The 25,586-nt window shown below is 43.0% G+C and overlaps 1 protein-coding gene across 5 annotated transcripts in view; it reads left to right on the top strand.

The window, feature by feature from the left end:
* The window catches only part of RB1 (RB transcriptional corepressor 1), a 177,415-nt gene that overhangs the window by 108,062 nt on the left and 43,767 nt on the right, over nt 1–25,586 (top strand). For 3 of the 5 annotated variants that reach the window (XM_048849917.2, XM_048849935.2, XM_048849955.2), the window contains one exon: nt 1,536–1,553. The exons of the other annotated variants lie outside the window; for them this stretch is intronic. In XM_048849917.2, coding sequence (XP_048705874.1) covers nt 1,536–1,553 — 18 coding nt within the window. The remainder of the gene's footprint in view (nt 1–1,535; nt 1,554–25,586) is intronic. 5 annotated transcript variants of the gene reach the window in all.

The raw sequence follows: 25,586 nt of genomic DNA, 5'->3' as shown, positions 1-25,586 counted from the left end.
ATGTGTCCAGGAGGCACATGTGGTCCACCAAAAGTCTCTCTTGAATGTGATTTTTTTCAAATCTTAAAAACCATTTAAACATTCTTCTCTTAGAAACTGGCTCTCAAAGCATAGTTGTGATACAAATGCAATTCCATTGCATAACTACTTTTGTAAAAGACCAGTGTGAATTCATAGGTTTTAAGGCCAGAAGTGACTGACCCTTAGAGCATCTAGTCCAGGGGTGGGCAAACTATGGCCCACGAGCCGTTTTAAGCTGGCCTGTGAGCTCCCGCTGGGGAGCAGGGTCTGGAGCTTGCCCGGCTCTGGCGCTCCAGCTGGGGTGCTGGGTCGGGGGCCATGCCATGCGGCTCGGCCCCGCTCAGGCACTCGAGCCAGGGTGCTGGGTCGAGGGGGGCGCACCATGCGTGGCATGGCCCCGCTCTGGCTCCTATGTGCTCCAATGGCTCCTTTCAGTGCTCCAATCGGTGTCTGAGGGTGGAGCAGCGTGTGGAAACGCCTGGCCATGCCTCCACATGGGAGCTGGAGAATGGACATGCCACTGCTTCTAGGAGACGCTTGAGGTAAGCACCGCTCGGAGCCTGCTCCCCGAGCCTCTCCCAGTGCCCCAACCCTCTGCCCCAGTCCTGATCCCCCTCCCGCTCTCCAAACATCCTTGATCCCAGCCCAGAGCACCCTCCTACACTCCAAATCCCTCATCCCCAGCCCCACCCCAGAGCCTGCACCCCCAACCAGAGCCCTCACCCTCTCTCGGACCCCAACCTCAATTTTCTGAGCATTCATGGTCCGCTTTACAATTTCTATTCACCAATGTGGCCCCTCAGGCCAAAAAGTTTGCCCACCCTGATCTAGTCTGACCTCCTGATATCACTGTATACACCTGGTATCCCAGGCATTTACATTTCACGCAGTTAGTCCTGTATCAAGCCCAACAGCTTGTGTTTGGCTAAGTCATATATTCCAGAAAGGATTCAGTCTTGATTTGAAGACATCGAAAGATAGAGAATCCACCACTTCCCTTGGTAATTTATTCCAATGGTTAATCACCCTTATTGTTAAAATGTGTGTCTAATTTGAATTTGTCTGGCTTCAGCTTCCAGGTGTTGGTTCTTGTTATGCCTTTTTCTACTAGATTAAAGCACCATTGAGCATCTAGTGTTTTTCCCCCATGAAAATAATTATACACTGTAAACATTCAGTTCTCAATCTTCTTTCTGATAAACTAAACCGATTGAGCTCCTTAAATCTCTCCCTGTAAGGCATTTTTTCCAACCTCAGATATTTTTTAAACTCTTTTTCTGTGTGCTCTCCCATTTTTAAATATTCCTTTTTAAATGTGGACATGGTATTCCAGTAGCTGTCTCACCCACACTGTACACAGAGGTAAAATAATTTCTCTACTCCTACTTAATACTCCTTTCTTCATACCCCCAAGAATAGCATTAGCTCTTTTGGCAATACTGTCGCAATGGAAACTCATATTGAGTTGTTTGTCCACTATGACCACTAAATAGTTTTCTGTCTCTGCTTTTCAGGGTACAGTCCCCCGTTCTGTAAGTATGGCCTGCATTCCTTGTTCCTAGATAACTTTGCGTCTGGCTATATTTAAACACATTTTGTTTGAATGGACATAGTTTACCAAGTAAACCAGCTCATTCTGTATGAGTGCCCTGTCCTCATCATTATTTACCATTCTGTAAGTCTTTGTGTCATCCTCTGATTTTATCAGCAGTGATTTGATATTTACTTCCAAATCACTGATGAAATATTGAATAGTATCAAGCCTAGAACTGATCTCTGTGCATCCCCACTGGAAACACCCTCACTGGATGATGATTCCCCATTGAGAACTACTTTTTAGATCAGTCAGTTAGCAAGTTCTTAATGTGTACTTAATTGGTATTGTATATGCTAATTTTTAAAATTAGAATGTTGGGTGGTACTGAGTCAAATGCCTTACAAAAATCTAAATATATTACATCTAGTTACCTTTATCAACCAATCTTGTAATCTCATCAAAGAATGAAATCAGATTTGTTTATTTTTTATAAAACCATGTTGATGATGATAATAATCCTATTCTTTAATCCTTTATTAAATGAATCCTGTATCAGCTTTTCCATTATTTTGCTTGGAATTGATGTCAGACTAACAGGCCTGTCGTTCACCAGATCATCCCACTTGCCTTTTTGAATACTGGCGCAACATTACCACTCCTTTGAGTCTTCTAGAATTTCCCTGGTATTTCAAGTTTTATTAAAAATTTAACATCAGCTGTCCAAAGATCTACTCAGCCAATTCTCTTAGGACTCTTATGTACAAGTTATTTGGGCATGCTTATTTAAAAATGTTTATCCCTTGAAGATGATGTTTAAAGTACTCTATCATCATGTAATACATGCACGTCTTTGTTTCTTTCCAAATACAGAACAGAAATATGTACTGACATTTTCTGTTTTCTGCATCATTAACAATTTTGCCCTCTCCATCTAGTAATGGGCATATATCATTGCCAGAATTTCTTTTGTTCCTAACAGACTTTTTAAAAGAATCCTTGGTATTATCCCTAGTACTGCTGTCCATCCATTTCCCCCAATGTCTTAAGTTTCCCTTACATTTTCTATACTTCATAACTTTTAATGTATATTGTTTGCTATTTCCCTCTTTTTCCATTTTTTATATTTTGTTTTTTTAATTTTTAATTTAACTTCACTACTAAACCAGGATGGGTTTCTTGCCAAAGTTGTCCTCTTTCTTGATTCTGGCTTTTTGGCCATCTAATACATTCCTCTTAAAGAACTCCCAATTTTCATTCACTTTTTTTGGTCCAAATTTTACCTCCCAGTATTTTTTCTCATAATTTTCCTCATCTTTGGGAAATTAGCCTTTTTGAATCACCAAGTATAAATATTATTGGTTTGGGATGGTCCGCCGTTTGCTCAGATTGAATGTAATCAGGTCATGATCATTGGTCCCTGGGCAGCCACCACCAACTTCCAGTCCAGTGATTGATTCATCTGCATCCACAAAGAGGTTCAAAATAGTTATCTTGTGTTTAGTTCAATACCTTTTGTGTTAGAAAATCGTATAATTATTGGAAACTAATGATGTTTTACTACTGGCTGAATGAGACTTCCAGCATATGTCTTCCAAACTGAAGTACCCATAACCCTTTTCTTTCCGCACAAAGATGGTGCACAATGAGTGTCTCATCCTGTGTCTGGCTTAATTCAGTGGTCTGAATCCAACTAATATCTCCTCCTGGACTTTGTTAGTGAGCACATTTATCCATATGCATTCAGGATCCTGTGGTTCTGAGTTATCAATAACTCTGAAATAGGTAATAGAGGCTTTAGTATAGAGTACCCTCCCCCATCTCTTTTTCACACACTATCCTTCCTAAACAGGTTATAGCCACTGATTTTACCATGGCAGTCATGCCAGTTTCAGTAATACCAATTATATTAAATTTTCTTCTGATCAATCTGCATTTCCAATTCCTCTTCATTGTTACCCTGACTCCTAGCATTGGTATATAAGCAGCTGAAAAAATTCTCCCTGCGTCTCTCACATTGGTTCAATTCCTTTGTGACATACTGTGTTTGAGATTGCACTGCATTTTCCGCTTTAGCTTAACTGATCATACTTTGGTTTTGCATTTTGCTTCTCATTTTTGAAATATAAATTGTGTAATAGATTTGCCTCAACTCTCATGGCTAGACTCACTTCTCTAAACTTAAATAGACAGTAAATGTTGATTTAAGGTGGTCAGGACCCTAGCCATACCCTACTGTGGTCCTCACACCTTCCTGAAAGGTACTGATAGCTACACACATGAGTTGTCCTCTGGTGGGTTGGGAGGGATGCTTCTGCTGCTGTTGGGGCAAGCTGGAGATCTCCGTCTGGCCTCATCCACTGCTCCTTCTCTTTACGTGGCTTTGAGGCCCATCCAGGATTGTATATATTGTAACACACACACAGAAGCAGTGACCTTATCTTAAGCTGCAGAAGGTGACTTCCTGCAGAAACAATAATTGAAAATCCTCAATCTTAAATGTGCTGTCAAGTTTTCAGTTTATATGGAACTTCACTGGCTTGCTGTGTGAATATCTCCATCCTATTCAGGCAGATTGACATGATCTTGGATCATAAGGGAGAAATAATGAACATTTTTCTTCCTTATATCCAACATAATTTCTTTTAGCCATTGTCATTTACATAGTGTTATATTTCCTCAGCTAGGCCATCCAGACTAGACTAATGGTTTTCAAACTTGTTTTCTAGCGACCCAGTTGAAGAAAATTATTGATGCCCGTGACCCAACAGAGCTGGGGATGAGGGCTCAGGGTTTGGGGGTCTCAGGGCTGGGGCAGAGGGTTGGGGTGTGGGAGGGGGTCAGGGCTCTGGGGTGGGGGTGCAGGCTCTGGGGTGGGGCCAGGGATGAGGGGTTTGGGGTGCAGGAAGCGGCTTCAGGTTTGGGGGGGGGCTCAGGGCTGGGGCAGGGGATTGGGGCTCAGGGTTGGGGCACGGGCTTACTTCGGGCAGCTCCTGGCCAGGGTACAGCGGGAGTGCTAAGGCAGGCTTCCTTCCTGTCCTGGCACTGTGGACCGTGCTGCATCCTGGAAGTGGTCAGCAGCAGGTCCAGCTCCTAGGCGGAGGCGCGCAAGCAGCTCTGCGCAGCTCTCCCACAGGCATGGCCCTCCCCAGCTTCCATTGGCAGGTTCCCGGCCAATGGGAGTGCGGAGCTGATGCTTGGGGTGAGGGCAGTGTGGAGCACCTTGGCCCCTGCGCCTAGAAGCCAGACCTGCTGCTGGCCACTTCTGGGGCTCAGTACGGTGTCAGAACAGGTAGGGACTAGCCTGCCTTAGCCGGGCAGCACTGCTGATGAGACTTCTAACGGCCCAGTCAGCGGTGCTGACCAGAGCCGCCACCACCCAGTGCCTTACAGGACTGCGTCACGACCCGCAGTTTGAAAACCACAGAACTAGAACGTCAATTATTCTTGGAGTCCTCGTGATCCAGCACTTTGCCAATCTTCCAGTGTTTTCCTCTTTCCTTTTTATTGGATTAAGTTTCAAAGTGTTGGCCCAAACAGCTTTTCAGATATGGAAAGCCCTTAAATAAGCCCCATTTAAAAAAAATGTTTCTTTACCAGTTAACTTTGGAAACAGTTTGTCTTTTAATGACCTTGCCTCCACTTCCTTAGTGAGGGCAAGCTTTTCTTGGGCATACTTTGATGTCTGGGGCAGGAGGAAACAGCTGCTGGGAGGCTGATATAGTTATAAGAGATTTTTTCCTCTCAATCTGTAACCTAGCTCCAAGATTGAAGGTAGGATGGAGGATACATGTGTAACATGGTCCTCTGTTAGAGTGAGGATTGAGTTTGGGCCCTTGATCAACTGCCAGTACTAGCAAAGATGAAGCTTCCATCAGCAAGCCTCTTGGTGTCTCCAGATGGGGAGGAGGCAGAGGGGAGCCCATCCCTGCTTTTGCCAACATCAGATTAAAGGCCATAAATCATCCCAGGGTGTCGCAGAGAATGGATTTGCACACCTCTTTAGCAGCACTGCTTCTGTCACCCTCACTTGTACATAATGTACACTGGCCTGTTGATCGCCATTTGTGGGTGGAACATGTATGCCAGCTACAGGTATAGAGCAGGGAGACAGGTGGGAAATTTCTGTCTATAACAGGCTCCCAGCATCAGCTGCTACAGCTTCTGCTGCTTCCTACCCCAGAGTGCTGGGCACCTTGCCCTCAATTAGGAAATGAATAGGGTTGTTAAATCCTAATGTCCACCTAAAAGTGAAAAAGTAATTAAACATTTTATTGAAATAAAACAATTTAGGGGTTTCATTACTTGAAAGCCTTCCAAATTTTCAAAGTTGTTTTGGCCACAAGAGCAACACCATAAAAATGTGTAATAGTCTTTGTTGTAAGAAGAAAAGGAGTACGAGTGGCACCTTAGAGACTAACCAATTTATTTGAGCATAAGCTTTCGTGAGCTACAGCTCACTTCATCGGATGCATGGTTTGTTGTGGTAAGTAGCAAGTCAGTTGCCAGAATCCTGTATGGCTTAGTGTCACATGTAAATAAATTGAATCCTGGACATGTTTTATTAATCTCATTTATTCTGATAGTGACAACACTACTGCAACTCTCTCTGTCCTTTCAGACTGTTTAAGCCAATAGAATTCAACATGCTGTTATAACAAACTTAATTTGCTGATGGGTGACTCACCACCATGGGAATCTGTGTACCTTATATGCCTTAAACTGTGTCATTAAAATTTCATGCCCTGCCCCCTATCCACACCCCTGCCCCCTGCCAAGTCCCCTGGGACTCCCATGCCTATCTAACCCCCGTCCCCTGACCCCTCCGCCCCCCCCCAACCTCCGCCCCATCCAACCGCTCCCTGTCCCTTGACTGTCCACCGGGACCCCCTGCCCTTATCCAACCCCCTCGCTCCCCACCCCTTTACCATGCCGCTCAGAGCACCAAGGCTGGCAGCCGTGCCGCCCAGCCAGAGCCAGCCACGCTGCTGCGCAGTCTAGTGCACCTGGGTGCGACAGGCCGGTGGCTCTTGCAGCTGCGCTGCCTGGAAGGAGCTCGCAGCTCCGCCGCCCAGAGCGCTGGTGTATGGTGAGCTGAGGCTGTGGGGGAGGGGTGACAGCAGGGGAGGGGCCGGGGGCTCAAGGGCTGGGCAGGAGGGGTGGCCTGTGGGTCGCAGTTTGCCCACCTCAGATCTAGTTATTTTCCACAGATGAGAGATGGCAGTAGAAAGTATTGTATCTGTAGTTAAACTATAGTTATAGTTACATAATTTGTGTTTCTTTTTAATATGTAGATATGTAAAAAGAGGAAGGAATTTGTTATGGTTAAGACATGGGACTGAGAATCACTAGAACTATTCCTGTGCCACAAACTTCCTGTCCAAACCTTGAGTAATCTGCCTACACTTTCTGTTCCTTAGTTTCTCTATCAGTGAAATGGGGATTATACTTGTTATTGCAAAGGGATATTAGGCAATCTTAATTGTTGTGAAGTGCTTTGAGATGCTTGGATGGAGGCCACTATATAATTGTAATTAGTATGATCATTAAAATGCACAGTGAGTAGGAAAATGTTTTTAAGGAAAATTCAAAGTGTGCACATTTGGAAGCATAGATTATTGACAAGGGAAGAGGAATTCTTAAAGGGTTTCAGTTAATTTAGCTAAATAAAATGGACAATGCTAATGGTCAAAGTACGCAGTTAAGTAAATTGCTAGGTAAAAGTGGTTTACTAGTAGATTTTTATATAACATAGAAAAAAAATTCTTCATGGAGTTGTGCCAGTTTATATTTTTGTGCTGTATTTAGTACAGAAAAAATCTTAATTAGCTGTGTGCATTGTTCACCACTGAGTTATGATCTCTGATTCATAGAGATGGACATGGAATCAAACTGAGTGACAGGCAATCAGCAGGAACTATCGCCAATCCCTGAAAGTCTCCAAACGATTTTATTTTCAAAAACAGGATGTTAGAATAACTTTTTAGATATCTATTTCACATACATTTCAGATAGCTTTGGGTGGGTTCCTTTATTTCTTAATTTCCTCTGGTTTCCCCCCACTCCTTGGGGAGAACTGCTTAATTGCAAAGATAAAAAGTGCTTTTCTCATAGCTAAACTACACAGTGGAACAACTTTCAGCAGAGCTTTAAAGATTGCGGAGAAAGGGCTTCAGCAGAAGGGCAACACTATAAAATGTTGCTCTTTGGTTTAAAAAAAAAAAAGGCTGTGTTAAGAACTAGATAAATTGATGGAGGCTAGGTCCATCAATGGCTATTACTCAGGATGGGCAGGGATGGTGTCCCTAGCCTCTGTTTGCCAGAAGCTGGAAATGGGAGACGGGGGATAAATCACTTGATGATTACTGGTACCTGTTCTGTTCATTCCCTCTGGGGCAACTGGCATTGGCCACTGTCGGAAGACAGGATACTGTGTTAGATGAACTTTTGGTCTGACTCAGTATTGCCATTCTTATGTTCTGTTCTTAAGTTTGGGATATTTTTGGAGTTTAGAGATGAATAGTTTCCTTTGTTAATTTGAAAGACTTGCTAGAAGTTGCAGAGCAAGTGGAGATAACTAATAAAGCTACAGAGAACAACGCTGCACATCAGAGACTAATGATGAAAATGATTATCTACCAGTTCCACTCAGGGCTGTAGTCTGCCATTGGTTTTTAAGTAGCATTCCCCACTGATTTCGAGTTCTGCTTAAAAATTGATTTTACAATGCGGTCTACTTGTAATGATGTTTTAAAGTGAATAACTGCTGAAGAAGGAAAATGAAACCATGAAGGATCCTTCCGAACCTGCAAGATTGTAAGATATTGAGGGTATGCTAACAAAAGAGCATCTAGAAATATTAAATTAATTAGTAGGCTGGGAATGGCAAAGGCAAGATCTCAGCATAAGCAAAGTAGTTTTTTACTCATGGTCAAATAGAAAAAGGGAGAGAAGAAAAATGCAAATATTACAAAAAAATTATAAAGAGTATCTTTTATTCAAAGGAGTTCTGAAAGAAGAAGAGATGCAGAATCTGGAAAAATAGATGGAATCTCTAGATTTCTTTGGCACAGTGGTGAAAAGAGTGATTAAAATAATAGATTTGGAACTATAGGAAGAAAAAATTAAAATCTGCATGTAAATATTTCCCCATATCTTCAGGCAAGGACATAGTGGCACTATTAATTCAGATTTAGGAATACATAATCACAGATTAATGAGAAAAATCCATTAACACTTGGATACCTAATCAGCAGTTTGAGGTTTTAGAAACTTCAGAATTCATTGTATTGATCTGTTTACAACACTAGTTAAAAAAAAAAAACAACTCCATTATTACTTTGCAAAATTCATCACCTTTTGTAACTTTTGGGAACTAAAGAGTTAGTTCCCACCGACAGTAATCTAACAATTAAATATTATAGCACCGAGGAGAAATTAAAGCAAAGGGTTCTATTTTGAAGGGCAAATATAGTACCTATCTTTAAAAAAGGAAAACAAAGAGGAACGAACCAGAGAATTATAGATGAGTCAATGTAACTTTGATATCTGGAAAGTTATTGGAACAAATTGTTAAACAATCAACAAGCATCTAGAGATTAATAGGGTGATTTAAGTAATAGGCACTGTGGGTTTGTCAAGAACAAATCAAGAACAAGTAACCAACCGAATTTCATTCTATGACAAGGTTACTTGCTTAGTGGCTGGCTGGAAGCAGTAGATGTGATGTATCCTGACTTTAGTGAGGCTTTTGACAGAAGCCTGCATGATAGTCTCATAAGCAAACTAGGGAACTGTGGTCTAGATGAAATTACCATAAGGTGGGTGCACAACTGGTTAAAAAACCATGCTCAGAGAATAGTGATCAATGGTTCTTTCAGTTGTGTCTATATAGTTGTTCCACTTCAGGTGCATATGTACTTCTCGGGCCCTTGATCAGAGATTTTCCATTCTCCGTGTCCATTTGGCCTGTGCCATGCGCTCTGTACAATCTTGTGCTGCACATACAGGGTATATAGAGCTGCGTGGGAGAACTGCCTTCAGTTCCTTCTCTATTGTCTCGGCCTAAGACAGCACTCTAGCATTGTCCACCTTGTGCATGCTGTAGCATGTTTTATAGTATTTCTGTAGTTAATTTAATGTTTCTAGTTAGTGTTAGTATAAAATTGGTTAGACTGTAGATTGAGGTTTGGATTTTTTTCCTCTCCCTTCCCCCCCTTCTTTGTGGGGCGGGGGGAGTTTATTTGGTCTGGCTGAGCATGCCTTGCTTGTTGCATTCAGATGCTGCCTCTCTTGTTGGGAGGTTGTCCCAATCAGCAGTGGACAGTCTAAGTGTATCCATTGCTTGGCAGAGTCCTGTATCTCCCAAAGGTGTAACTTTTGCCAGGCTCTCAAGTCTAGAGCATGGAAGAATCAGGAGACCAAATTGAAGCTTCTGATGGTGGTGCATTCCCTTCGAGCCATTTCCAAGTCAGGTAAGGATACCGCCCCCTGTTCATGTGTTTCTAGACAGATCCAGTGCTCCTTCAACTTCGACTGAGGTCTCTGCTAAAAGAGGGAAGACTTTAGAGTACTTGGAAAAGGCTCCAAAGATGGGCTTTGTCTGCCACCACAAGGAGATAGCTCCCAGAAGGCCCCAATCTCCCACTAAGTCTATGGTGTCAGATGCCTTGATGTTTAGACTCGGTACCATGGAGGTGATGGACTCTTCCTCTGGTACTGGCAGGGCTGGAGATCCCAGAGCACTTCAGAGGAGCTTGGCTCCAGCAGGGCCCTGGTTCCATTGGTGAAGGATAGGAAGACCTAGGACAGATGCTTCTCCAGAAAGGTACTTCAGACTTGGTGCCTTCATATTTGGCTCCATTGGTACTGGCAAAATTGAAATGCCAGACACCTTCGGGCCCGGCACCTGCATGCTCAGATCAGTGGTACCATCCACTTCAACTGTTGCATTGGTACCGACACCTTAGTACCACAGGAATTCTGCTACTCCAGGGACTTGTCAGTGTTATGAAAGTGGGAGTTCCTACTGCTTATGGGTACTGAATAACTCTTGATACCGAGACCCTGGTCTTTGGATTACTATTGCTTTCTGGTACCACAGGATTCTCCACCCTTTTCTGCTCCCCCTCCATCCCATTGGAGGACATTGAGGAGGATGAAGGAGACATTCAGTCAGTCTCCTCCTTATCAGTACGGTGTTCCCCTTCACATCATTACAGAAACCCATACTTTGACAAGGATCCTTATTCATGTCAGGGATGGTGGGCTCAGTCCTGGATACCAACCCTTCTACCATATAGGCCCTCACAATGGCCATGCTGGGATCTTTGGGTAGTGTATTGGAAGCAGTTTGCCAGACCTCCAGCTCCATTGTACCAGGAGACTAGGGTAACACAGTCTCCTTCATCAAACTCCCAACATGAGGAGAACTTTGAGGAACAGGCGGCAAGGGGAGACAAAGAGGTCACCCCTCAAACTTCTGTTTTGTTCTCATATCCAGATGAGGCAGTCATGACTCCACCACTATCTACATATGACAGTTTCCACCAATTCTAAGACCTTGTGAAGAGGATGGCTGACACCCTCCAGATACCTCTTAAGGAGGTTAAAGACTCACAACACGAGCTTCTGGAAGTTCTGCCATTGGCAACATCCATCAGGATTGTGCTCCTGGATCCAGCAAAGACTCTGTGGCAAATTCCTGCCACCAGCCTGCCAACTTGTAAAAAGTATTATGTTCCCCCGTGACTCAGAATTTTTGTTTCCCCACCCCACACTTAATTCCCTGGTGATGGATGTCACTAATAAACATCATAAACAGCATTACTGACCAGAAGAGGTTAGACCTTTTTGGCCGAAAGGCATACTCATCCGCAACCCTCCAATTTCAGATTGCAAACTCATCAGGCAGTCATGGCCAAGTATGGCTTCACAAATTGCAACAAGTTTGCAACCTTTATAGAATATCTTCCGCAGGAGCATAGAGAGCACTTCCAGGCCATCATTAAGGAGGGTTGATGATTAGCTAGAACCCCTGTCCAAGCATCCTTGGATGTTATGGACATGGCTGCTAGATCCATCTCCACAGCAGTTAGCATTATGGTTCCAGCTGTCTGCTGTTGTGGTTCCTAGAGAGGTTCAGAATACTTTTGAAGACCTCCTGTTTGATGATCAGAAGCTCTTCTTGGGGACTACAGACAAGTCCCTGCACATGCTGAAGGACTCCAGGGCCACATTGTGGTCTTTGGGTATATACAATTCTATGAATAAGAGGAGATTTAGCAGGTCTCAAACTGCCCAGAGATCACTCCCAGCCCAGTTCTCTGGATTTCACAGACTCATTGAGCCCATTAGAAAGAGACAAAAATTCCAGAGGAAAAGAGCTTCTCATCCTCTGTCAGCGACACCCAGTCATCCTCAAAACAACAATTTTGATGGGTCAGTCAAGGCTTGACTCCTCTGTCACCTCTAGTCTGCAAGCTGCAACCTTTCGCACACCTTCCCTCTTTTGGAGACCACCTTTCCCATTTCCAATAGGCCTGATAGTACATTACAGCAGATAGGTGGGTTATGGAAGTTATAACATTGGGCGACACCAGCCACTTTACGTCCCTGCCTCCCTCTCTCCCACCCGCATTCCCCTCTCTTCAGGAACCCTCTCACGAGACTATGCTGAGTCAAGAGATACACTCTCTCCTTCATTTAAGGAGTGACAGAACTGTCCCATTCCTTCACAGGTGTAAAGGGTTTTACTCAAAGTATTTTCTCATGCCAAAGACGGATGGAGGGTGGAGACCGATTTTAAGTCTGAGACAACTGAACAAATTTGTAAAGTCTCAAAAGTTCGGGGTGGTGACTCTGGTAGCTATAATCCCTTCTCTAGAGGCAGGAGATTGGTTTTTGGTCCTTGATCTACAGGGGGCCTATTTCCATTGTAGCAATACGTGTCCTGCCTCGCACCCTCCCCATCCCAGGAAATGCTCATTTTCACTTTGGGCTAGAATCATTTTCAATATCCCATTGTGCACCTAGTAACTGAAATTGGCTTGGAGATTAATCAGGCTTGTTGTACAAAACATAATGGATGGTGGCTGTGTGAATGTTATGCTACAATTGATACTAAGAACACAAAAAGAGGCTGGGCCCAATTGATACAAAAAGAATTAGTCAATGAGGTGGTCCGAATACAAGATGTGGTATGTACCATAGGATATTCCAATTTTTCTATACATGGAACTACTTGCCCTGGAAGCAATACAGGATTTTGTGTGAAAGTCACAAGCACAGTCCAAATTGGAACCCATGCCTTTGGCCAACAAGTAGTGTCAGCACTGCCACTGAAATTATTACTCCTCCTGGAAAACTACAAGATTTACTAATTGAATTGTTCCCCCACTGGAGCAATTACAATTGGACATACATGATTTGATGGCAAGAATCAAGGAAGTCTTAATACCCATAGCTCATCTTATCCAACAACAAGTAGAAGAAGCAGAACATGCACAAAGAGAGGTGGAAACACTTCAGTGGGAAATCCCAGAGGCAGTTACTCTGCACCCAATAGTCAGGTTACTTAGTGTAATATTGATGGGAATACAAGCCATAACAGTAATTGCTCTGATGGTAATGTGTTGCTACATGCAATGTAAACCAAAAAAGCCACAGTACAACACGGGGTTGAGAAAGGAATGGAACTAGCTATGAACACTGCTATAGTAATGAATAATCATTGTAAGGAATAATCAAATGCTTATCAATGTTTTAAATGTAAATGTTTGTAATTATATAGTTTGTAAGGGTGGCTGGATATCTGTATAACTGGATACTTTGTGAGGTGTGTTGGACCAAATGTGTCCTATAAGGAATGTTTAAGGTACAAGCATATATATATTCATATATACATATATGTACATTAGCTACATATGTATACCAACTATCCACATTACTCATATATTATAATTTATTGCAAGTTATATCAGGAATATATATGGTATTCATCTATTCAAGGAAATGATCATGTAATCCCTCATATATGTCACTATCTTACTCTATAAGATATACGCATAATACACTTCTAATCCTGACCAAAGCCCTTCTCAACGATGACCAACTAAGTATAAAGGCTTCCTCATGCCGCCCAAAAAGTTATTAAAGACCAACTCTAGACTTTACATGTCAGTCATAGTCATGGGCCTAACATTCCCAGGCTCACCATAAGGGACTAGACATAACTGGAAAATAAAATCTGTCCATTAGTCGTACGAGGGAATGTGCAGACTAAGAGACAGATGGGGCATGAATGTGTGGATGGTAAAGTAAGGAGACCATGTAAGTGTTTATACCATTAGGTCATCTTGAGTCCATGCATTGTGTTTTTTCGGGATGATGGGTGAACATCCTCCCCATAAAAAGACAAAAAGTGGGAGAATGTAGTAGAAGGAGATACTGAGACATAAGGCCTTGTATCAGAGGCCTGGTATGAGGCCTGAGGCCTGAACTAAAGTAGCGGTCAAAGCTTTGCTGATATAAAGCAAAGTTAAGTTATGAGCAAGAGGCAGGCCCTGCTCACAGAATCTGGCAAGAACAGGGCTGATATTGCAGAAATATACATTCCTAAGTAGTGCTAAGCACTCACACAAACACATTCCAGAAGGGTGGTACCAGAACACCTTGGCACCAAACACATTCCCCAAAGATAACAGTAATGCACTGACCCATCCTAAAGATAAGGTCAGGATGACAACATGATGGATAGAGATATTTTGACCGAATCAACAGGTACAAGGTAATGGGTGGTGGTATGCTGTGTCAGAAGGTGGCACCTAGCTACGTCAGTGGCAATATGGGCAATATGTAACTTGTTTGTATTGGGGTATAAAGAGGTATCTCAGAGGGAGTGTCTCTGGTTGGCCTAGGGAGGAACAGAAAGTCCCGTCTTTCACTGAGCTGGTCCATTGTTACGGGCATATATGTATTAGTGATCCAGTAGAGTCTGCAGGGTACTAGTACCATGCTTTGTTGACACTAAACCTCGCTGGGTGCCTTTGTATCGTAACAGATCTTGTGGTCATTGGGTGCTTCACTGGAGGTCTGCTGGGCCAGTTACCTGTGCAGAGCTGGGACAGCATACAGAGGGAACACACACAGCCAAACCTCTATCAACACTGAGTACTTCCTTTCAGCCTCTCTTTGGCCCCTCTTCGGCCCAAAGGATGTTCACAAAGGTTCTAGGAGTAGTGGCTGCTTTACTTTCAATGAGAAACAATTTTTGTCTTTCTGTATCTTGATGACTGGCTACTCAAGGGCCAGTCTTAGGACGCAGTACTAACTTCCACCTAGACATACTCTCTCTTCCAGGAATTGGATCTCCAGCTAAACTATATTAGGAAAAACTTTCTAACTATAAGGCTAGTTATGCACTGCAATAAGGTATAGGGGGGCTGTGGAATCCCTTTCATTCATGGCTTTAAGAACAGGTTAGACAGACACCTGTCATGGATGTTCTAGGTATACTTGACCTAGCCTTAGTGCAAAGGGGTGGACTAGATAACCTCTTGTGGACCCTTCCAGCCCTACATTTCTGCGACTCTATGGCTCTCCAGCATCGTTGTTGCCTGGATCAATGAGCTACATTACTTTACAAAACAAAGATTGCTTCAATTGGGAGCCCTCACATACAAGATGTCATTGGCCTCATCCTTTCTTGCTGACATCTCCAGTAGACCTATAAACTGTGGTTTTCAGATTGACCTCTAATGTAGTGGCATGCAGGCGTTTATGGAAAAGTAGTGGAAGAAGGACCCTCCAGCGAACCACATGCTAGTTATGGCAAAATATTCTTGAGGCAAATTGTTTGTCAGTCTAGAAAGGCTTAGCAGATAAGGAAAAGCAATCTTTGCCATCTTCGAGACAGTTACAAAGAGGAGGAGATAGGAGAAGACATTCTTTCATCCCTTTTCTCATAACAAACCCTATAGGAAATGTCAGTTTTATAGGGCTTTCTGTCCTAGGGTAACTTGGGGAAAAAGTAGTTCTTTCACATAAAGGGCATCTAAGGATTTAGCGGAAGTGTATGATCACCTGTTTTGAGTGTGTGGTAGGGTAGCCTTGCTCAGAGGAAAGATTATACTGGTAATCCTAGAGTATTGTCAAATAACTAAATACATAGAAACATTACGTTTAAGTAGAAACTAAACATTCATTATTTCAAGAGGAAGCCTCTCCAAGAGAACTTGTAAAATGGGATGGAAATTTAATTTTTATGGAGTGGCAACCAAAATCAAATTAGGACAGTTGAGTCTTGAAATGATCAGAGAATAGGATGTGCAGTCAAGGTGGTAAAATAATGAAAACCAACATATATTCAGTTGCCAGTCCCAAGAGATATAGAAAAGCAGGTGGCAGTGAAGCTATATTCTCCAGTACTTACTACTGTAACAGGTTCCTCCCAAGGTGCCACCTGAAACTGGGGTATCACTGAGCCGTCTGGCTCACCACCGTAGGCTCCCTGTCACACTGTGCTGCTGTGGCAAGCTGCAGACCTGCTCTCGGTCCTATACCTCCTCCAGCATTCACACAGGTAGGGACACACCCAGCTGCAGTTACATGCAGGCTGTCTGACCAACCACTGCATGAACCAACAATAGAGAAGCTACAGCCAAAATAACCACCAGCTTCCTAGTCTAGGACCCCAGAGCTGTACCATCCTGCCCTGGTCAAAACACTGACCAGTATGAATTTATTCAGGTATGTTGGCAACAAGAAGAAAGCCAAGGAATGTGTGGGCCCCTTACTGAATGAGGGAGGCAAACTAGTGACAGAGGATGTGGAAAAAGCTAATGTACTCAATGCTTTTTTTGCCTCTGTTTTCACTAACAAGGTCAGCTCCCAGACTGCTACGCTGGGCATCACAAAATGGGGAAGAGATGGCCAGCCCTCTGTGGAGATAGAGGTGGTTAGGGACTTTTTAGAAAAGCTGGACGTGCACAAGTCCATGGGGCCGGATGAGTTGCATCCGAGAGTGCTGAAGGAACTGGCGGCTGTGATTGCAGAGCCATTGGCCATTATCTTTGTAAACTCGTGGCGAACCGGGGAAGTCCCGGATGACTGGAAAAAGGCTAATGTAGTGCCAATCTTTAAAAAAGGGAAGAAGGAGGATCCTGGGAACTACAGGCCAGTCAGCCTCACTTCAGTCCCTGGAAAAATCATGGAGCAGGTCCTCAAAGAATCAATCCTGAAGCACTTGCATGAGAGGAAAGTGATCAGGAACAGCCAGCATGGATTCACCAAGGGAAGGTCATGCCTGACTAATCTAATCGCCTTCTATGATGAGATTACTGGTTCTGTGGATGAAGGGAAAGCAGTGGATGTATTGTTTCTTGACTTTAGCAAAGCTTTTGACACGGTCTCCCACAGTATTCTTGTCAGCAAGTTAAGGAAGTATGGGCTGGATGAATGCACTACAAGGTGGGTAGAAAGCTGGCTAGATTGTCGGGCTCAACGGGTAGTTATCAATGGCTCCATGTCTAGTTGGCAGCCGGTATCAAGTGGAGTGCCCCAAGGGTCGGTCCTGGGGCCGGTTTTGTTCAATATCTTCATAAATGATCTGGAGGATGGTGTGGATTGCACTCTCAGCAAATTTGCGGATGATACTAAACTGGGAGGAGTGGTAGATACGCTGGAGGGGAGGGATAGGATACAGAAAGGCCTAGACAAATTGGAGGATTGGGCCAAAAGAAATCTGATGAGGTTCAATAAGGATAAGTGCAGGGTCCTGCACTTAGGACGGAAGAACCCAATGCACAGCTACAGACTAGGGACCGAATGGCTAGGCAGCAGTTCTGCGGAAAAGGACCTAGGGGTGACAGTGGACGAGAAGCTGGATATGAGTCAGCAGTGTGCCCTTGTTGCCAAGAAGGCCAATGGCATTTTGGGATGTATAAGTAGGGGCATAGCGAGCAGATCGAGGGACGTGATCGTTCCCCTCTATTCGACATTGGTGAGGCCTCATCTGGAGTACTGTGTCCAGTTTTGGGCCCCACACTTCAAGAAGGATGTGGATAAATTGGAGAGAGTCCAGCGAAGGGCAACAAAAATGATTAGGGGTCTGGAACATATGAGTTATGAGGAGAGGCTGAGGGAGCTGGGATTGTTTAGCCTGCAGAAGAGAAGAATGAGGGGGGATTTGATAGCTGTTTTCAACTACCTGAAAGGGGGTTCCAAAGAGGATGGCTCTAGACTGTTCTCAATGGTATCAGATGACAGAACGAGGAGTAATGGTCTCAAGTTACAGTGGGGGAGGTTTAGATTGGATATTAGGAAAAACTTTTTCACTATGAGGGTGGTGAAACACTGGAATGCGTTACCTAGGGAGGTGGTAGAATCTCCTTCCTTAGAGGTTTTTAAGGTCAGGCTTGACAAAGCCCTGGCTGGGATGATTTAACTGGGAATTGGTCCTGCTTTGAGCAGGGGGTTGGACTAGATGACCTTCTGGGGTCCCTTCCAACCCTTATATTCTATGATTCTATGATTCTATTACTCGATTCGCCTCTCCCTCAATGTGGAGAGAAATATGCAACAAGCCTGTGTTAAACCAAGCTGAGATTTTTCCCCAGACATTTCACTTAAAGGCACACTGGGTTTAGATTAAAACATAAAACAAGTTAATTATTTACAAAAGATAGATTTTTAAGAAATTATAAGGGATAGCAAATAGATCAAAGCAGATTACCTAGCAGATAAATAAAAATGCAAACTAAGCTTAACATACTAGATAGATTGGATATGAATCAGCAGTTTCTTACCCTGAGTGATGATGTAAGCAGACTTGCAGATTCTTAAGGCACAAGCTGCATTTGCTTTGCAGCTTGGGTTTCCTAGGTTTTCATACACAGGCTAGAAATCTTTAGCCTGGGTCCAGCACTTCCCTCGGTTCAGTCTTTGTTCCTCAGGTGTTTCCAGGAGTCCTCTTGTGTGGGGAGTGAAGAAAAAACAGATGGTGTCACTCCCTGCCTTATATAGCTTTAGCATTGGGCGGGAAACCTTTGTTTCAAAAACTTGGTTCCCAGACCACTTTGTGGAAAAATACTGACATCTCAAGATGGAGTCCACATTCATGTGGCTTGGTCACATTCCCTTGCATACCTTGATGAATCATAGCAGCCATTACTTACAGGCTGTCTGGAATGTTTACATGAAGGTTAAGTTCTTCCAGGGTCCATTTTCTTTGCTGATGGGTTATCAGCACTGTCTGGCTTCTTCATTGTTGTACAAGAAAGGTTAGTTGTGGGTGTCACCTAGAGTAGGCACATTTGAAATACAGATACATAGTCAATATTCATAACTTTAGATACAAAAATGATACATGCATACAAATAGGATAATCCTATTCAGCAAATCATAACTTTTCCAATGACACCTCACATGACCCATCTTGTACAAAATGCATCATAATTATGCAATAATCATATCATAATATCACTGTGAAGAATATAGGATGCAGTGTCACAACTACTATATATCATTTTGGATAAAATGGGACCAGAGTTATGCAAATTTAAAGGCCCTGAACAAGTATGCAGGTAAGATCATGTGCAGAATGGAGACTGATATCTGCACAAGCACAGTATATAGTCATCTCTGGGCTTGAAAGATTCACTCACATCAGTAGACTTGATGGCAGCATATCTTTACTTTCTGATCTCTGATCAATACAGGAATAATAGCCGCTACCTGTGCAGATTTCTCAAATGATTTACAAGGGTATCCAGAGTGTTTGCAGAAGTGCTAACTGCAACTCTAAGAATAGAAAAATTTCTATCTTTTTTTTCTCTCTTCATTGTCATCCCAGTAAGTTCAAGAAACTGCCACAAGTCTCATTACAGACAAATTTGTATTGAAGTGAGATACAGTAACTTAGTTTACACACAAGGCCATGTAAAACTCAGGCTAATCATAGACTTCAAAGTGGTCTTATTGTTTTGTATAATGGAAAATTTGACTTAATACAGTTCTGTAGTATAATCTGTTATTCTTCGTTTATATGTAGGGAAGAGGAAATTTGGATGAAAGGATCTGTTGAACCAGCCAGTACTTCATTAATTATGCCTAGAAATGCTGAGTCCCCACATTCTCATCCATTGTACAGCATTGCCATTGTCAACCCCTAACATTTTAAATAGTCATGAGTCAAGTTCCTCCCTTAACCCTCCGTGAAAATCATCATGATTGCCTTAAAAATCATGAGACTTTAAAAATAATATATTTTGAGTTCCTTGTATTTGCCTTCTGGTTCTTGATCCCTTAAAATTCACAATTTCAAGCTTTTTTCTGTAACCATGAGGGCTAGAAACTTAAAAAAAAGAGAGAGAGAGCGCGCTATGATTCTCTCAAGCTGGGGCTTTAAGAAAAACACCAAATCACAAACCTTGTGATAAAATTGTGAGAGTTGGCAACATTGATCATTTCTGAGTGATTGTAGCCTCTACTACTTCCGTTGACCTCCTGTTCCATAGCTCAAAGCTTTGATTAAAAGTCTTGTGTGTAAAACTTGTAAGATTCTAAATATTTCCTGTAGAATACTAACTCCCGTGGGCTATATTCACGTCTTACTAGCTATATCCCCCAAAATATTTCAGATGTAAAACATTGATGCTGGAAGCACAAGTACTTGGGTTGGAAACCTTTTAGTGCCAGTAAGTTAAATAGAAGTTTAAGCAAAAGTTATTTAAAAACAAAAAGGAAGTTTAGATTGAAATTAGAGTGTTTCAGCCCTTTGTTTGGTGCTTATGGTTGTGTGACTTTGATGCTACTTCTCTTTTGTCCTTTCTGGAATGACTTTAATCTTCATAAGAAAACTACCACTATTTCTCAACTTCTCATGGAAAGAGGAACCGATTTCTCTTTTCTCTTTCCTAACTATAGCGTGACATAACTTTTTTGCCAACAGGATCCTTATGTTTTTGATCCAGGGCTATACAAATAAAGGTCTTCTAGCACTGTGGCAAATATCTGTTATGCCAGAGGTGGGCAAACATTTTGGCCCGAGGGCCACATCTGGGTATGGAAATTGTATGGCAGGCCATGAATGCTCACGAAATTGGGGTTGGGGTGCAGGAGGGAGTGAGGGCTCTGGCTGGGGGTGCGAGCTCTGGGGTGGGGCTCAGGATGAGGGGTTTGGGTGTAGGAGGGTGCTCCAGGCTGGGACCGAGGGGTTCGGAGTGTGGGAGGGGGCTCGGGGCTAGGACAGGGGATTGGGGCATGGGCTGGGGAGGGAGAGGTGAGGGCTCTGGCTGGGGGTGAGGACTCTGGGGTGGACTGGGGATGAGGGGTTTGGGGTGCAGGAGGGTGCTCCAGGCTGGGGCAGAGGGTTTTGGAGGGTGGAAGAGGGATCAGGGCAGGGGTGCAGGGGGTTGGGCCCTGGGAAGGGGTCGAGGTGCAGGCTCCGGGTGGCGCTTACCTCAAGCAGCTCCCGGAAGCAGCGGCATGTCCCCCCTTCAGCTCATATAAGGAGGTGCGGCCAGGCGGTTTTGCATGCTGCCCCGTCAACAGGTGCCGCCCTTGCAGCTCCCATTGGCCGCAGTTCCCATCCAATGGGAGCTGCAGGGGCAGTGCTGGGGTAGAGGCAGCATGTGAAGCCCCCTGGCTGCCCTTACGCATAGGAGCCAGAGGGGGGACATGCTGCTGCTTCCGGGAACCATGAGGAGCTGCGGCATGTGCACGTGGAGTGGCCCCTGACCCCGCTCCCCAGCCAGATTAAGTTGGCTGGCAGGCCGGATGTGGCCCGTGGGCCATAGTTTGCCCACCCCGTGTTATGCCATATTTGGACTGCTGTGCCTAATTTTGGACAACTTACGCTAAACAACTAAAGCAGAGTCGTGTTTGTGGGTTTTTTAAGGTTTTAATTCAAAATACTTTTAAAAGGGACGCAATCAACTGGAAATCTAGTCATTTAAGAAAAAAATTAGGAACATAGAGGCTGTGTAGAGGTGACATTTTAGGAATGTTAAGAAGGAAGTGGAAGAGGCTTAATTAATTAATTGGGAGGCTATTCCAAACATTGTTGGTGAGAGGGAAAAAACTACAGTATTTATAGAAAAAAGGAGCTGTTAGAAGAGGGGCTTGGGTAGAAGAGGTAGTGTTAGGAAGATATCAGATGAATAGTAAGTAGAGGTGGAATTGTGTAGAGTTTTAAATATAAGGGTGTGGGAAGTTTAGACCTGGATGAAGGGTAACTGGGATTAGGACAAGTAATGCCTATTAACTAGGAAAGGAGAAAGTGTTCTTACAACTACAAATGCTCCTAGGTGTTATGGTAACACAATTAATAAAAAAAAAATGTAGAAAATATGAAGTGGATTGTCACCTCCTAATGCCGTGCTCAGGCAGCATTTCATTTTAGTGATTAGGTAGCTGTGGAGAAGAGAAAATAACATCTGTTTTCCCAAATGCCATCTTTCCAGAGTGCTTGAGGCATAGTGCACAACAAAGTAAGTACAACCACAATTAAAAACATATAATTAAAAATTCCTTCAAGTACTGGAGTTTCTGATGGGAATGGGAAAATAATTTAAATAAGGAGTCAAGAATAAGTTTGCAGTATCCAAAGGTACTAATACTAGTTAGTGTGGCTTCCTTGCCAGTGTAAAGAGCTTTTTGTGATAGTCTTACAAGTGCGGTGGTGGCTAAAACAAGGATCCTGTTGTACCTGGGTTTGAATTGCAGTTTATTCCAATACAGGATATGGAGCAAAAGAGTTTCCTGCAGCAGAAACTGAAATATGATGGGGAAAGCTTCCTGTAGCTATAGTCAAAAGGACAAGGGTGCCAAGGTGATTGCTTGCTCGTTCTCAAACCTTCATTCTGCCTAAGCTTCTTTTCAGGATCTGTTTCTACTCTTGTGAGGACTAGCTACTTGCTAAGCAGGCTACTTGTTAGGATCATATTCTTCCATATAGTTCTAACTGAGGTATTAGGTCTTCTTGCCTGGTTACTTGCAGTCGCTGAATTAAGTGCTTGCAGCCTCTTGCAATCCTGACAGCACTTGCAGGAGCCTCTGATTTAACATTAGAGGATTTTAACTCCTGCTTACCAGTTATAGTGTAAAGTGCAGTCATATTCCTATACTGTGTTTTTCTTAAAATACAATATTATGCAATTGTTTGACAACTTCACCACTGCTACATTTTAGTTCTCCATTTATTGTCCCTGTTCCAAGATACAACCACTTTATCTTCTTGGCATTTGTTAAAGTCGTGTGTGTACACAGGAAGCTGGATCTGTGCAAAAGGATAAGGTTAAAAGGTGTGCTGCAAAGAAGTTGGTGGAATTATAGACTGATGAAAAGATTGTGTGTGGTGCCAAAGTGCAAACTGTATCAAACCAGTGTACTAACAGTATTCCTGTATGGTCTGGAAGCAGATGCACTAAATGAAACAGACATCCGGCTAGAGGCACTAGAGATAAGAGTTGCTCTTTGGACAAGGACAGGTATAAAGTGGAATGATTTTAAGACCAAGTTAGAAGAAGAGTAGGATGCAAAATCAGGAGTGGGATTGGCTGCAATCGAAAAGATAATGGTGAGGATGCTGCAGAAGAGAAACATGATAGGATGCCAAAGAAAATACCACAAATGCAATCGGGGGCAGTCACACCGAGAAGCCAACCACTGACTAGATGGCAGGATGTCGCAGGGAGGGACATGAGTAGTCTGGGCTTAATGGAGGAGCAAGCCATGCAGAGGAATGAAAGGTGGTGATATACTGCTCCCTGTGTCTGTAAAGATATTTTGGAATAAGAAGAAGATTATGAACTGTTGAAAGAGTTTACATTATTTATTCAACAAGATCTATATTAATTTCCATAGTTAATAGGTTATCTCATTTCTCTGGTTTCCTTCACAAAACTGGATTGTAAAAAGTTGAACTCAAAAAATGTTTCACTGTTGGAGTTCAAGCTGATAGCTAATTAGTACAGATAAATGCTGACATGAAACAAAAAAGGGGGGGGGGAATAGGATGGTGCTTTCCCAATTCTCACATTTTCCCCTTATAGAATCCTGGATTCTAGAATAGAGCAAGGCATATTTCTGGAGTGGGGTGGGGAGAAAGAGGTAAAGACAGGGAAATGGGAGAATGTATAGTACAGATCAGGCTAATACCAAAGATGGCTTACTACTTACAATTGTTTTGTAAGGTACTTTATGAAAATCTCTGTCAGTGAAAAGCTTTATGATAGGAAATGTCAATTTTATTTCTGTCCCGGGACCTTCAGGGCCTGCACAACACTTGAATCTTAGAAGGGCTGAAACTAAACTTCTGCAGTGCAACTCTGCAAAAGGACCTCTGTTCTTGAAAGACTTTAGCTCTGCCATGTGGAATTTAGTAGCTTTGGTGGAGCTGCAAAGCTCAGCCTGATATACATTTCAGTCAGTACAATCCTGAAGGAAAGCCATTTCAGCACATGGAGGTCTCATTAATTTACCCATAAATAAGGAGGATGAGAATGAGCAGAGTAGTGATAAATTATGCACTAGTGCTGCTTTTCTGTGAGAGAGGTTTGGGTGACAGAAGCTGGGAAAATAAGCACTAAGGTGAAATCTTGCCCGCAATGAAGTCAATGGAAATTTTACCATTGACTTTAATGGGGCCAGGATTTCCGCCTAGGTATCCAACCCCTTCTCAGTTCCTGTTTCATGTGTTGCACTGTGGCCTGCCAATGAAACCTTTTAAGTGTTAAGGACAAATATGAAATCACCACAAGATCTCTCTAGCCTGGAGCTGACAAACTGTCAACTGGAGGAACTGAAAGAGTGCGATCGGGAAGATGAAATATGCTGTAAATTAAGAAAGTTCTGAAGTCCCATAAGACAGTAGCTGATATGAAGTCTCCTAGCTAAAATTTTTCTCATTGATGTTAATGGCAAAACATCCATTGACTTCATTGTGAACAGAACGGGGCATATCGTTGGTTTGTCTGCTTCATAGTGACTATGGAAAATTGAGAAGGATTGAAAATTGAAGGACCGAGGGGGAAGTCTTGGTTATTTAAACTTAAAAAACAATCAACTGCCAGATTTACAACTAGAAAATTGTCTCATCTGAATTGCTATGAATGGTATAAGTGTAAAAAAAAAAACAACCAAAACCCAACAACCAAGGATTCCTTGTGGCACCTTAGACACTAACAAATTTATTTGGGCATAAGCTTTCGTGGGCTAGAACCCACTTCATCAGATGCATGATGTGGAAAATACAGTAGCAGGTATAAATACACAGCCCATGAAAAGATGGGAGTTGCCATACCAAGTGGGAGGTCAGTCTAATGAGACAATTCACTTAATAGTAGGATATACCAAGGGAGGAAAAATCACTTTTGTAGTGGTAATGAGTGGCCCATTTCAAACAGTTGACAAGAAGGTGTGAGTAATAGTATGGGGAAATGAGGTTTTATAATGACCCATCCACTCCCAGTCTTTATTCAGGCCTAATTTGATGGTGTCCAGTTTGCAAATTAATTCCAGTTCTGCAGTTTCACGTTGGAGTCTGTTTTTGAAGTTTTTTTTGCTGAAGAATTGCCATTTTTAGGTCTGTTGTTGAGTGACCAGGAAGGTTGAAGTGTTCTCCTACTGGTTTTTGAATATTATAATTCCTGATGTCAGATTTGTGTCCATTTATTCTTTTGCGTAGAGACTGTCCGGTTTGGCCAATGTACATGGTAGAGGGGCATTGCTGGCACATGATGGCATATATCACATTGAAAGATGTGCAAGTGAATGAGCCCCTGATGTTGTGGCTGATGTGGTTAGCGCCTATATTGGTGTCTCTTGAATAGATATGCGGACAGAGTTGGCACCAGGGTTTGTTGCAGGGTTTGATTCCTGGGTTGTTTTTGTTGTGTGGTGTGTAGTTGCTGATGAGTATTTGCTTCAGGTTGGGGAGCCGTCTGTAAACGAGGACTGGCCTGTCTCCCAAGGTCTCCGAGAGTGAGGAATTGTCCTTCAGGATAGGTTGTAGATCTTTGATGATGCGCTG

This window comes from Caretta caretta, chromosome 1, assembly GCF_965140235.1.
Source record: "Caretta caretta isolate rCarCar2 chromosome 1, rCarCar1.hap1, whole genome shotgun sequence".
Lineage (NCBI taxonomy): Eukaryota > Metazoa > Chordata > Testudines > Cheloniidae > Caretta > Caretta caretta.
The sequence above is the reverse complement of the archived record's forward strand: the minus strand, read 5'-3'. Positions and strand labels throughout refer to the sequence as shown.